The 14,120-nt window shown below is 41.3% G+C and overlaps 1 protein-coding gene across 6 annotated transcripts in view; it reads right to left on the bottom strand.

Annotated features, from left to right (window-relative positions):
* The window catches only part of dennd1b (DENN/MADD domain containing 1B), a 110,572-nt gene that overhangs the window by 59,083 nt on the left and 37,369 nt on the right, over window positions 1-14,120 (bottom strand). For 5 of the 6 annotated variants that reach the window (XM_036007692.1, XM_036007691.1, XM_036007690.1 and 2 more), the window contains exons 4-6: window positions 6,834-6,883; window positions 5,624-5,743; window positions 328-397 (exon numbers count right to left, since the gene is read on the bottom strand). In XM_036007692.1, the coding sequence (XP_035863585.1) occupies window positions 328-397; window positions 5,624-5,743; window positions 6,834-6,883 (240 nt within the window). Of the gene's footprint in view, window positions 1-327; window positions 398-5,623; window positions 5,744-6,833; window positions 6,884-9,963; window positions 10,050-14,120 lie in introns of all 6 variants that reach the window. The other variant, XM_036007689.1, reaches the window with a different exon arrangement.

Raw genomic sequence — 14,120 nt, 5'->3', positions numbered from 1 at the left:
GGTTTTTTCTTAACGATTTGTTTTCCAGTAAATCATCAGGAATAACTTCCAGTGTCAGATCAGCGTTTGGTCTGTGAAATGTCAACATTGTTGCTGCTAACAACAGGAGCCAAGTCGAGCCCCAGACGGCGAACAAAACTTGCACACAAAAGACAACATGCAGAAGAACAGAATGGAGGAAAAATATCTTAGCACAGTACAATTTCAAAAACAATAAACAGTGTGCTTGTTTCTCAGTCAAATCAAACCACCATGTCTTATTTTGTATGCACTTACACTGCACCATATATACATACAATTATAAATACATCCAGAGGAGATGATTACCTGTTGTTTTGTTAGGTAGTCTGCCAGCGTATTCAGCAACTTGTAGTAGATTTCAAACCATGGTAGATAGCTGCAAAAGTCAGAGAGACAAATATATTAATGACAAGGTTTCAATTAATTTGTATCATCTTCTACAATAAACAAGCAGAACGTGCTTCAGTTGTTATTATCACAGGATCTGTATTAAAGCTATATTTAAAAGTACAACAAATGTAGAGATTCAGTCTTCTAAAAACTTATTTTTTTTTAAAAAAATGTATTTGTGTGTTGCAACTCCATCTTTGCCCATCACAATGTCTACAGTATAAATCATTTTCCCCATCTTTTGGACAGCATTGAGCATTGAGTTTGTTATGTATGGCCTTGCAATATGACTGTGTGTATGTACTGGCTATTGTCGGTGACCTACTGCTTAAAGATCAAATGCACACAGCACATTGATAATGGATTGTGTTCCCAGCTATTCCAAAGCACAGAGTCGTTGGAAAAAGAAGTAAATGCTATCTAGTCCTTATTATGACATTCTTCGTGCCCATGGCCCTCCGCATGCTAAGGATTCCTGTCATGTCTGCCCTTTAAGCCAATAGGAAGGGAGGGTAGAAAAAAATAAAAAATACAATGAGTTTAGATTCTTTAACAAAAAATACCATAGCTTTCATGTCATGCGGAGAGACGCTATGGTTTACAAGCATGCTGCTTACAGATGGCTTAACAAAAATGCAGCCCAAGATGCCTCCTGCCCTCCCCCCTCTTCCTCCTCCTTCTGCCCCTCTCTGTGCTTCTTCTTATGCCCTTCGCATTAAAAAAAAAAAAAAAAAAATGCCTTATGCAATTAATGTAAAATAAATAAATGTATTAACAAGCTCAAAATAATTTATACTGCAGTGTTTGTGTTAAAGCTAATCACAGAGTACACCCACCATAAGCTAAAAGCATCTGCAGCATGGCTTTCTTTACAAAGTTGACATATTCTTGGCCAAGTCGAATTGCTTTCTAGGTGGAAGATGGCCAACATTTTCTTTTGGCATAAAAGCTGCGAGGGGCTTAGCTCATTTAATGTTATGCAATCAAATGATAAAAACATGGTGTCCTATCAATGTATTGGATTTTTATTTAGTTTGGGGTTTTAACATGCAGTTGAACACTGCATGAGTAATGATTCTAGGTAAGGACTTCTTAGCATTAGCATTACTTCTTAGCAATAAACAGAAACTCCCGTTAATGCTTCATTAACTTGCCTGGATGCAGGGGTTGAAAAATAAATTAGTGGCCAAATAAGCCAATCAATCAAAAGTGGATTCTCGTTTGCTCACCAAAGTTGGCGAGTAGTTCTTAATGTCAATCAGTGAAAATAATATAAAATACATGTCATTAAGACAATTTAATTGAAACTAAAAATCTGACCAAGAGCTTAAATCTACAGTTTCTTAGTTATAATAAATGATACATTCGTAATAGTGAAGCTCTGATTATGTGTGAGTTTATAAGCCAGTAAAGTCCTGCTCAGGCAGTTGGCTGAAGACTGAGGAGCTTCCAGGGCATGGGTCACTGGCTGCTCTGTAGACTGGAATTAACAGACAACAAAAAAACAATAAAGTCAACCTAATGCAAATTTTCATATCGCTAAATCCGCAAGGGGCCAATGACAGGCCAGGTCCCCGGAGAAGTGCAGCCAAGCGCACCAATCAGAGAGGCTGAGTGACCATTAGCCTGAAACAATCAGCCTCTTAACATGCCTGTATTTTGACGTCTGTGTGAAGATTTACCGCAATCAGGTCACATTCGCAGGAGAGCCTAAATCAAAAATGCGTATGTTAATGCACATGCTGACCGGATATGAACCTGAAGACCTATTTCTGCCACGTCAAACAACATACAACACAAATATCTGCATTTGGGGTCAGTTTACATTTAGCAATTACACAAAAAGTTCAGTCTGATATTATGACTAAGGGGGAGAACAAAGCCTTTGTATTATCTGCCTCCTGTGCGTGTGTTTAAAAAGCCAGGCTTCTGGACATTAATCCTTCATTTTTCACAGTTGAAGGGGATGTAAATAGGACTCTCGCTGTCAGAGCAGCCGTCAGGCCTCACAGATCTCACAGTCATTACACACCTACACCAAGGTGCTGTAAATCCTTTGTTTTAGAGGAAAACGCATGATGCTGGTGAAGGCAGCCAACCACAAAGTATCAATATTCTTCTAACATTTTCCTACAAATGCAATAAAATGAATATGTTAAAGTTATAAAATATATTGTTTTGTTCTACTTATCCTCCCCACCCCCCTTGCTCTGCTCTCTCTGTTGATGCAAAGTTAAAGTTTGGAAAGCTTAGAGAGATACTCCTACTCGTCACAGTTCATTGCTCAGATCTGTTTGTGCTTCGCAAATCCTCCGATAGAGAGAGAGGCATCCATCACAGCAGTGCTCAGTGTGTGGGGGCCCCGCAATCTCCCTTGCCATTTTAAACACATGTCTTCTCAAAGTGCCATGTACTCAAAGAATGAACCAGTTAATCTGCGGTCCACTCACAGCCCGTCGTGCTCTTCATCCCCGGCACAGACTACCTAACAGCACGGAAATATCTGACAGAAGACAGGGACATGGGGGTGCCTTTGGAACTTACAAGTGTGCTATAATGGATAGGAGAAAGACAAAAACAAACGCAACTCAATTAAGCCTTTCAAAATTAGTTTTCACGAGCATTGTATATAACCACAGAGGAAATCTAGAGTGAAATAAAACCATTCACAAAATCTCCAAATATTGTGGATACTCATTATCGTCACTACACATTTTATCTATACACGTCAGTAGTTAAAGTGTTTGATTAACCCTTTGGATTGGAGCCCTTTTCGCTGCCGTAAAGTACCTGTTGGGTGCTAAGCACAACACTTATTCCTATTCCTTAGATGAGTCTTAAATCTCCTTCAGTGCACGGGCATTTGTAATCATAAGTCATCTTATACTTTGTTGACGGGTCAGTGGAAGATTTTATTACACCTTTACTTTCTCGGGTTAAGGGTTAAGTACAGGGAAGGAAGTGTCCTCCGGCGATCCGCTAAGTGACCTCAAACTGGAGCAACGCAGTCCCTTAAAATGTATCCTAAAGCCTCAGCCATTAAATGAAACTGAGGAAATTCACATTTGTCTTCTCTGAATTACTCACACGTTTAACAGAAAATTTGTCCAATTAGAGAGACAAAGAATGAGAGAAGACGGGAGATAACAGTATGCAATTAAACAAGTTATAATTTCTCTTTTGTGTTGTTTTTTTGTGTGTCAAGAATATGCCTGAAGGGAGCATGGCCCTTTCGGCCACGGCTTAAGCAGCGAGACTAGAAAGGGTTGTCCACATAAAACTGTCCTACTCATTAAGGCACTTCCTCCTGTAAGCAGAGGTGACAATTTTACGGTCCCAGCACTTCAACAATCACAGAGACGCAAACTGTTTTAATTACTTTTATTCTATATCCATGGGAAATTATAAATGAAAAGACATTTTTACCAGACACATTTTAACTGATCATTCTTTTAAGAACAAAAAACTTATATTTGTATTTTTGTAGTATTCTTCTGACATTTCCTTAATACCGTCTACTAATATAGCTGAATGAAAGACAGTTTAAAGAATAACAAACAAAGACAAAAACGCTTGACCAAGGACCTTGAACGCAGGAATATAATTAACACATTTGTCACATTTCTAAAATGTTTTTTAAGCTTTAGAATATTTTCACTTATCTACCTAAAAAAAATGAAAATGACCAGGACAAAAAACGAGAAAGAAAAATGTATCTGAGGAGCACACAAACAATTTAAAATTAACTACGACCAAAAAAAACTTTCTATACATTGTTTTATTAAAAATGAAGGAAGCCATGCAAACTACTCAAAATGCATAATGAATTTTATACATCATATGTCAAATGAATTAGCATGTCTAACTCAGCGAGAGGGACAGGGGAACCTCTGCTAATTGGCAGTGAAGCTTCATGCATAATTATGGGCCAAGCGTCTTTGCTGTCGCACTGTGGCAGTAGCCGAATAACGAATAACGAGGAGAAGAGAGAGAGAGAGAGAGAGAGAGAGAGAGAGAGAGAGAGAGAGAGAGAGAGAGAGAGAGAGAAGAAAAACAAAGGCCATGGAAGCTGGCCGGGAAGGCTGGGTGGTGTGGGGAGGAGGGACACTGTTCTTCACAGGAGCTCATCAGGGCAGCGACAAACCCACGACTGTCCATCACAACCACCACCCCACACACACACACACACACACACACACACACACACACACACACGCTGCTTTACACTAACAGAGAAAAAGAAAAGGCTTTGTGCTTCATTTCCAGTTTGTTAAACTGCTTAATACATTCATACAATTGATTTATTTTTCTAAATGTTCCTCAGTTTATTTTAAGTGCATATGCCTGTCCACTGAGATTAACACTGGAGTGCTCCTTCTTTGTAATGGTTAGGTAATTACATCCGTAAAAAAAAACAAAAAAAAAACAACATTGTGTCAACATGCAATTACATGGGAATTAAATGATAATAGCCTTTGTTGGAGAGTAATTATGCAAAGAAAATGAATTTCTCCTGGGTTTGGTATCCTCATTTAAGTATGCTGTGATTAGATAAATCCACCTATGAAATTATCAAAAACTGCCAAACTTTTGGTAATTATAGGCACATAACTAACATATTTGTGTGGGCAGATGACAATATAAATGTGTTATTCTGGCATAGTGCAGCTCAGTGTGAGAATGAATGAAAATCTTGTCTAAAAAATCACTTCTAGGATCTGGTAAATTAATTTTTTTCATCACACTTGAGAAATAAATGCAGATATAAAAAACAGTTCTGAGACTGATACATAGATAATTTGGAAAAGGGCAAAACAATCCAAGTCTTGGTTATCTGAACGAGTAAATAAAGACACTAGTGTTTGAGTAAGTCTTTTTCCAAACATTTTCTTGTTTCGGATTCAGAAAGTAAAATGTGAAAGGCTAACTTTTATATGTTTGGATTTGTGAAGTGCAGCATAACTTTTAGCACACCCAGTTGTCTCTCTTTTGTTTGATTTATGAAAGTTAAATGCGTTTATTGTTTAAAAAAATTAAAAAGTGTATGATACCCAGTGTTAAAGACGGCAGTAAGACTCATTTCATTTGGACAACATGATTTTGAATAAAGCATCCAAAAGAAATATATGTTCCTTGGTGTATTAAAAGCACACCAAAAAGATTTAGGGAGCATGTGAATGTGTGTATGTGCGTCTTTGTGTACGTGTGTTACCTGAGCAGACATATGCAGACCCGGCAGCCTTGAGTGAGTCGACAGAAACCAAACCTCTGTTTGCCGTCGATGTCCGTCAGCACAAAGGTGAAATTCTGCCCCACCTGATTCTGGGAAACCCTGGGGCCGGACACAAGGGACACACACACTCACAAATGGCCAGAACTTCATAACGACTCAACAATCAACAGAATACAATAGGGTGCAGTAGATCTATAAAATCATAAACATTTAAAATACAAAATAGCAAAACACAATGTAGTCTGCCTGGATCAGAAACAAACTCATTCTCAGACAAAATTTCGCCATGAGCTGCAGTCAAGGTCCAAATCTGAAGTCGCATATTTCTAGTATGGCTGCTTAAAAAACTGTAAAAAGCTTTTCAACCTCACGGTAAATTTCAGAGCAGCTCTGTACATCCCTACACCACTAGATGGCAGCAGCTCAGCTTCAGTAAAAAGACTGTACTTGCCCCCCCCCTCTCTCTCTCTCTTTCCCTCTCTCTCCCTCTCTCTTTCCCTCTCTCTCCCTCTCTCCTTCTCTCCCTCCCTCCCTCTTTACAATGGGAATTTTAACATGTCATTTTCCATCCACAAAATAAAAAGGCTGGTTCTTTTCAGAGCGCTGCTGGTCTGATCGGACCTATATTATATAGAAGAAAACACAATTCCCTAGACTCGGGACTCTTTTACACACACGCACTTCTAAACATGCTACTGTGCACAACACATCAAGTGGGCAGGTCACTGATGACCTCATCGGCATCATCCTTAATGGAACTTGTTGTTATCATTATCATCATCATTATCGTGTGTCCTCACCATCACACCATTTACATTCTTTGGGAGATATTTTGCCAACAGCTGTGTTGTTTGCAGGCACGGTCGGTGCAGATTGTATGCAGGGAAATGTCCGCTTAGTTGGGGTTCAAGACCAGAGATGCTACTTAATCACACCGACCAATGCACTCATCATTACACTTTGACGGTTAGTAAAACGGCTGTACCTAAAAATGATGGTAATTTTACCGTAACACAACTGTGTGATGCACAAAACACACATCATCTCATTTCCTTTTTTCAAATGCATGTGTCTCTGTAGGAGAGAGGAAAGCTAGGTGTACATATATGTGTGTGTGTGTGTGTGTGTGTGTGTGTGTGATGTGAAGGAGGTCAAAAAACTGGGAAGCAGAGAGGAAGAGGAATCGTACCTTGCCACGTCAAAGGGAAAGCAGAACTTTGGTATCGTCTGAAGGACCTCCTGAGAAACCAGAACAGAGAAAAAACACACACACACACACACACACACACACACACACACACACACACACACACACACACACACGCACCCTTTTTAGAGAAATACACATCACAGGGAAAACAAACAATAACTGCACATTTCAATATAAAATCTCTTGGGTATCCACTAAGTGGGTGCTATCAACTGGCTGAACAAAATGAGGATTAATGTTAAATGCTGCTGATAGCAATCTGACAAAGTCTTCACATCCCAAACATTGCAGCCTAAATGCACTTAATCCAAATGAATGGGCAACCTAAACCACTTCATTTGGCAGAACAGAGTGGAAAGGTTCCCTTTTTTTTGCCGAGGATAGGGAGGGATCCTCAGTCCACAGCTTGAATAATTAGCAGTTAATAAGTTCATCGATTATCGGGTGCCAAAGGGAGATGAAAAGATAAAGAGAGAGAGAGAGAGAGAGAGAGAGAGAGAGAGAGAGAGAGAGAGAGAGAGAGAAAAGAGAGAGAGGGGACACACAACACCAAGGCGATGGTGGCAGATTGTAGTGACAATGGGCTAAGCAGCTCTGAGGGGTTAAGAAGTAGGAGGGGGGGTACAAGCCTTCAGGGCTTTACCTCCAAACACCTCCCTTGTGAGTTGGGGGAGTGCGGGGAGGGTGAGAGTCGGCATGCTCTTGAAGCAAGGTAGGAGGGGAGGGGAGTGGAGGGGGGCACCTTTTCACCAGCAGCATATGGATTTAGACAGGGAGCAGGAACAGAGCGGAGCACCATATGGGTGAGCCACTCCAGACCAGCCACACAGCCACAGAGGAACCGGGTCCCCCCTCTGTCTGTCGCTCCGTCTGCCCGTCTCTCTGCTGCTAACCTGGCCCAGAGAAGACGCCATGCACCAGGTCCTTTTTGCCGTCTGTCTTTCTGCTACCTCTCTCTCTTAGTTCTGGCCAGGCTCTGCCAATCCCACAAACTAATCCTTGGGACTGGGTGGCTGTCTGCTATGCTCTGGCCTCTCTCACTGTCTCTCTCTTTCTCTTGGTTTGCCTGCCAAGCTCAGCCACTGAACCCAAGGTCTGTCTCTTCTTTCTGATTGGAGATGTCCGAGCTGAGAGTGATGCAGCTGCTCCACTATCTCTCTGTCTGCCTCCCCCAGAGGCCGATCCGGACGACAGGTTGGTTGTCTTCTGCTGCCTACTACTTGATAAGACCTCGCCGTGGGGAGCAGTCCCTGATTTCCCCCCGCCCCTCCTTATCAAAACTTAAAGCTGCTACCCCAGCACAACACGACCATTGCCACAGACAAGCAAGCAACAATGAGCTATGACAGAAGTGTGTGTGTGTGTGTGTGGGGGGGGGGGGGGTATGAATGTGTGTGTCATGTGTATTTGCGAATTTCAGTTCATGATTTATGTGAGTGCCTGCCTGCTTCAAGGCCTTTTTGCATTCAATGTGAGAGGGTGGTTAAGCATGTACATTTGTATGTGCTTTGTGTGTGTGCTTTGTGTGTGTGTGTGGGGGTGGTTGGCTGAGTTTGACTCGGCTATATGTTTGTGTGTGTGTGTGTGCCCACATATGGAGCGTAGGGAAGGGCAGGGAGGCGAGGCAGGGTGGGTGGGAAGTGGTTGTTTTTACTTATCAGGATCTGTGATAAAATTGAGAACTTAACAAAGACGGAGGGCTCGGTGGCAGAGGAGGTCTCTGTCTCTGCTGTGTGTGTGTGTGTGTGTGTGTGTGTGTGTGTGTGTGTGTGTGTGTGTGTGTGACTGTGTCTTGGCGTGTGCGGCTGTAAAACTGTCACACACATCAGAGCTGCCATCGCTGTATGCGTTTGCTACTATTATTAACCACTATGTACGCACACCAATATGTTCCAGAGAGCCCTCCCTGGCGCACTGCATATGGCACACAAACCCAAACAGACACAGAGACACACACATACACACACACACACACTCGCTTTCCCTGCAAATAAAAACATTTGACTTGCCAGATTTGAGAGTTGTCACAGCCCCGCCCACATCAGTTTGAGTGACAGTGTGTAGAGACTCTGATCTCATACAGGACCAGTGGGAAGTGATGCGTTTGTATGTGTGTATAATGTGACAGCAGACATGCTATATATGTGTGTATATATTACAGTCTATAGACATTTTGAGCTTTCGGTTTCTGAAATCAGTGAAGATCTACCTTCGTCTTTATTCACCAATTTATTTTAGGGCTGCATCTTATCAAATTATTATCGAATAATCTGTCTGAATAGTTGCAGATGAGTTTTCTGTCAATAGACTAACTGATTAATAGACAAATTGGTTCAGCACTAATACATTTATATGAATATGATGAATATGAACCACTCACAAATTTTTTTTAAATAGAAAATCAAACTTTGAAGGGAAACTGCTAAAGAGAAAAAGGACCCAAAATCATAAACTGTTGTAGTGTAAGATAAAGCACCACTACCAGCAAATGCTTTGGCTGAAAATCTTTCTCAGTCTACAGGAAATCAACTGTGAAATGCACCAACAGTGTGACTTACAGGGTCACTTCACCCAAGTTACCAAAAACATTTTCTCACTTAGTAGTTTTGGTTGACATATGAGACACCCCTCTCTGAGATTTCTGGCTCCAACCCAATGTAATGCAGTTGAACAGAATTTAATTTGTAGTGCTCAGAGAATTGGAGAAAAGAAAATGAAATTTTTTTCTGCAGCATGTCTTTTTGCAATCAGTGTCTCCATTACTCTGGGTACTCTACAGACTTCACTGTCAAACATTAACATTGGGTGTATTTCTCTGGTAGAAAGCTGTTCCATAAGCAAAGAGATGTGAACATCTTAAAACATAAAACAACAACATATATCTCAAAACATGGGAGAATAATACCAAAACTATCTGCATGGCTACATTCCACTGGAAAGGGAGAAAATGTGTTTTGGATGAATCACACCTTTATACTGAGCTGAACGGTGTTCCTGTTCCAACATCCCTTTTAGTTTTTAACCAAATAGACTGCTTGTATGTGATATGCAACTCATACTCTTTTTTTCCCCTCATCTGTCAGTCAGTTTTCTGTTTCCTACATCCTACCTGTATTACTGATAACTCTCCTTCACATCTGTAGCTCTCTTTCCACTTCCTTCCCTCCATGACTGGGTCCTATACCGTAGGGATATCTAAACAGGAATGGCATAAGGGGGGGGGGTTCTTCCACAGTTTCTTAGTACAGTAAGCCCACTACCTCCACCACACACACACACTCCCCCTGCTTGCCATTTTCCCAAGACAAAAGAAAAAGAGGCAGCTAATATATTTGCAGTTTTGTGAGAGAGAGAGAGGGGGGAGTGGAGAAGGAATCTGCTGCTAGGCTGGGCTTGGCGCGTGTGTGTGTGTGTGTGTGTGTGTGTGTGTGTGTGTGTGTGTGTGTGTGTGTGTTTATCGTGAGTGGAGACAGGGGTATCACTCAGTGAGACAGAATACTCCGGATTCCCCCAGCGGACGCTCCTGCTATCACTGCACCACAACACTATAACAGCCCTCAGCAGCACTATGCAGCTTTGCACCGTGCCCCTGCAGGATAGCACGGTACGGCGAGGAAGAGCAACAAACTTTGCAGCACAGTGCTTTGCTACTAAAAATAGGCCTAAACTTCACTTTTATCCCTGCCCTACCCTTATTATTTAATAAGTAATTGTGGTGGGTTAAGCTATATATGGTTAAGGCATACAGGGGGTACTGGGGGGATTTGACACGTGACATATCATACTCTATGGGCTCTATGCATGCACCTCCCCTCTTGGCCACTCACCAACACTAAAAAAAAGGGGAAAACCAGCTTTTAAGATCACAGAAAGTGGACAGAATGATGTTAACAAGTTCATTATTAACAGATTAAAAGCTAAACTCAGCATCAGCCATGGTGTTTCATTTTGGGTGTGAACTTCATGAGCCACATTCATTTTCCCATATGCTTGCAAATATAGAGGAGAGACAGAGGAGTGTTGTAGAGAAATGTGGATTTAAAGAGGAAAGGAATGAGAACGCAGTAGGGCAAATAAAATGCTGAAAACGATAAAAAAAAAAAAAAAAGAAAAACAAGAAAAAGAGGAGTAGAGAGGCAGACAGAGAGACTGACAAGAGTGAATGTCTTAAGGAAGGAGAGGTGGAGAAGATATTTGATGGATGGACACAACAGCAGAAGGATGGAGGAAAAAAAGGGAAGGAGGGAGAGAGGAGCAGCCCAGTTCACGCCCCTCTCTCCATGCAGCAAGGATTCCTCCCTGGGGGAACTCAGACTTTAAGCCCCTGCCCTGCTTTATATTCCCCTGGCTACTGCAGCCAGATCAATCTAGCTGGCTACCCAGTGTAACTCAACCTAGTTCAGTGCAGCCTGCCCCCCAGAGCCCTCTATACAGGGTGTAGTTTTAGGAGGAATCGAGGCTGGAGGCAGGCAAATTTGTAAATGTACCACTAGTGTACCCATATTAGAAGCAAAAAGGACTATATCAGTGTTTTTGCATGTGTTAGGCCATTACTACAATTCACATATACTTTACATTACTGTCAGCTGTTTTCAAAGCATGCTGTACTGTTTTAGATTTCTGAATGTGTTTTTTTCCTGTACAATCCATCACAGTGAACATTGCGCCTGCTTTTATTTTTTGGTCAAAGTTAATTTATTATTTCCTGGTAATGCAACTGCAAGATTGATTTGAAAAGCCTGCACTGCATTACCACATAAAAATAACGTAACTCAAAATAATGCAGGCAAGATGTTCACTGTGATGGATTACCTAACTCAAGTTTTTGCAAGATGAGTTTTTATACCATATGGAAATAAATAGAAATCAATTAAAGCTGGGAAGGTAGTAAAACACATTCAAACAGTGACATCGTTAATGTCACTGCATACAATATTATAAGTTGAAGGCCAGAGCATTTTATATTCGCTCAGTGATTCAAGCTGGTGACCTTTGGGGTGAAACATGGTGAACCACTGCTTGTAGAAATCTTGGGGGGGAAAGGGTCACAATACCTAAAATTCTAACTACGGTCAGGAAGCTGTATGTTTACTACTACAAACAGGCCAAATAAATATTCTGCAAAAGTTTACGAGAACGACATCACATACTGTAGTCAAATCTTTTACCCATTTAGCCACAAGATTTGCTTGAAAGCTTGAAAGAACTCTATTAAAAAATATATACTCTAGTTTTAAAAATGCCAAAAGTCACACACCTTGTTACACAAACATACAATCACTGAAATAGATTAGCTGGTTCCTGCTCACAACTCTCTTCAAAATTCATTACCTCTTAATTATGGCCATCCATATTGCAATTGTGCTGTGCGCTGGGCGGTTGAACACATAAATAGTTCACATTAATAATATCACACCTCACAGGATATTTCTTTCTTCAACTATTCATGTATAGGAGAGTATTCCCCAGCTGATGTCTTTTCTGTTGGAATCAAAAGTATGCTTTAAGGTAAAAGTTGAGAGAGACCAGTTCCTGTTTGAATATGTTTAATAATTGCAAGAAAACCGGCATGTGCAAAGCTATCTTTTCCATATGTGTCAACCATAATGGAGTTTTAAGACTACAGTGGTTTGCAGCAGGCAGGGACCCTGGTTATCCAGCCAGCACTTCAACAGTATAATGACATAGTCAGCAGGACTACTAACACATCAGTGCTGGAAACTACAGTGTCTCCACTCACCCTTCCTTCACCTCTTCCTCCCGCACGCTCTCGTGCCCTCTTCATCACCTCCTCTCTTCCTTCCCTTCTCTCTTGTTCCCTCCATCCCCCACTCTCTGTCCTCTTTCACCTCCCTCCTAAACCCCCTGTCGTCATCTTAGATTCCCCCTTCCTGCATACCCCACCTTTTCCTCACCCTTACCAACACCCCTCGCCCCCCTACTCGCCCCCCTTTTCCCAATTAGTCTGTCTGTGTGCAGCTACCCAGCCGATCTCTGCCCATCCTGCCGGTGCTGGTTCGCTCACCCAGCCCCTCTGGCGAACATGACAAAGAGACATCCTCAGTATTCAAACAGACACACACTGCTTTCAAATGCCGAATGGCAGGGTCGACCTGGGTGCAGCTTTAAGCAAAATATTCAAATTCTCAGCCTTTCTTTTTATGAATTTGCATGGATATGCATTCATTTGCAATGTGTAAAGGCACAAGGACAGCTGAGCCTTGGTTTTGGAGAGCTAGAGAGGGGGGAAAATAAATAATGCAAAACAAAAATGTATGATGGTATGAAACCTTGATTGGGTAGACTGGTGGATAAAAACTAGGCTCAAAACTCATAAAAACACAAAGTCACAAACAAAATGACACAGGTAAATTTTTGGCACCAAATATTGATGAACTGATAAACTGATGACTATTATTATCTTCAACTACCCGATCAACTTCCTGATCTAGCCTACTTCCTGTTTCGTCAGTGATCTCCAAACTGCAACAAATACTGAAAAGTTACTGGATGTGATACTATACTGAGAAAGAAAGAAAGAGACAGAGAAACAATTAAAAAAAAAAACATCCCGCAAAAACATTAAGACAGAGAGAAAGACTGAAGAAAAAAGCAACAGAGTGAGAGAGAAGAGATCAACTGGGGCTTAATGCTAAAATAGAGCTTTTGATTTGTTTTTAAAAAGATATTAACATTGTAAATCCTAAAGAAACGGCAGTACTGGTTGTAACATGAGTTTCTGTTCCTCTAAGGCAAACAAACTAAGGGGCTGAATCCTATTTCTCAATTTTTTGTTGATTTTCATACCTCCCAGCATATTAATCTAACGCTTTACAAGTATCAAACAATCTATATAAGCAACTTCTTCCAATAACGTTTAACAGCCCACTACATCTTCCTGGACAATAAGCCCACAAAATAAATGCAGGTGTGGTAGTTACTGGAAAGTGTTGCATGAGTCATATTATAGCCAAGAACTGCTTGACCACAGAAAGCCATGCATATACTAATGTAAACCACACTCTGACAATGCATGTGAGAGTGCATGTCTAAAATGGTAGAGCTACAGGTTATTTTCCTGCGATAATAACTTTTGCTACAAATTGACAATGTGATAGCCAAGCAGGACTACTGCTGTTCACGAAGACAGGACATTGAGAGATGTAATCCCCGATGTCAGGACATATCTGTGTCCTGAGCAGGATACTCTCTTGAATCCGACTTCTGTAGATGACCCTGACCTCTGGCCCCCCTGTCGAGGGGGCA

This window comes from Sander lucioperca, chromosome 11 (genome assembly GCF_008315115.2).
Source record: "Sander lucioperca isolate FBNREF2018 chromosome 11, SLUC_FBN_1.2, whole genome shotgun sequence".
Lineage (NCBI taxonomy): Eukaryota > Metazoa > Chordata > Actinopteri > Perciformes > Percidae > Sander > Sander lucioperca.
This window is presented reverse-complemented; position numbering and strand designations above follow the sequence as displayed.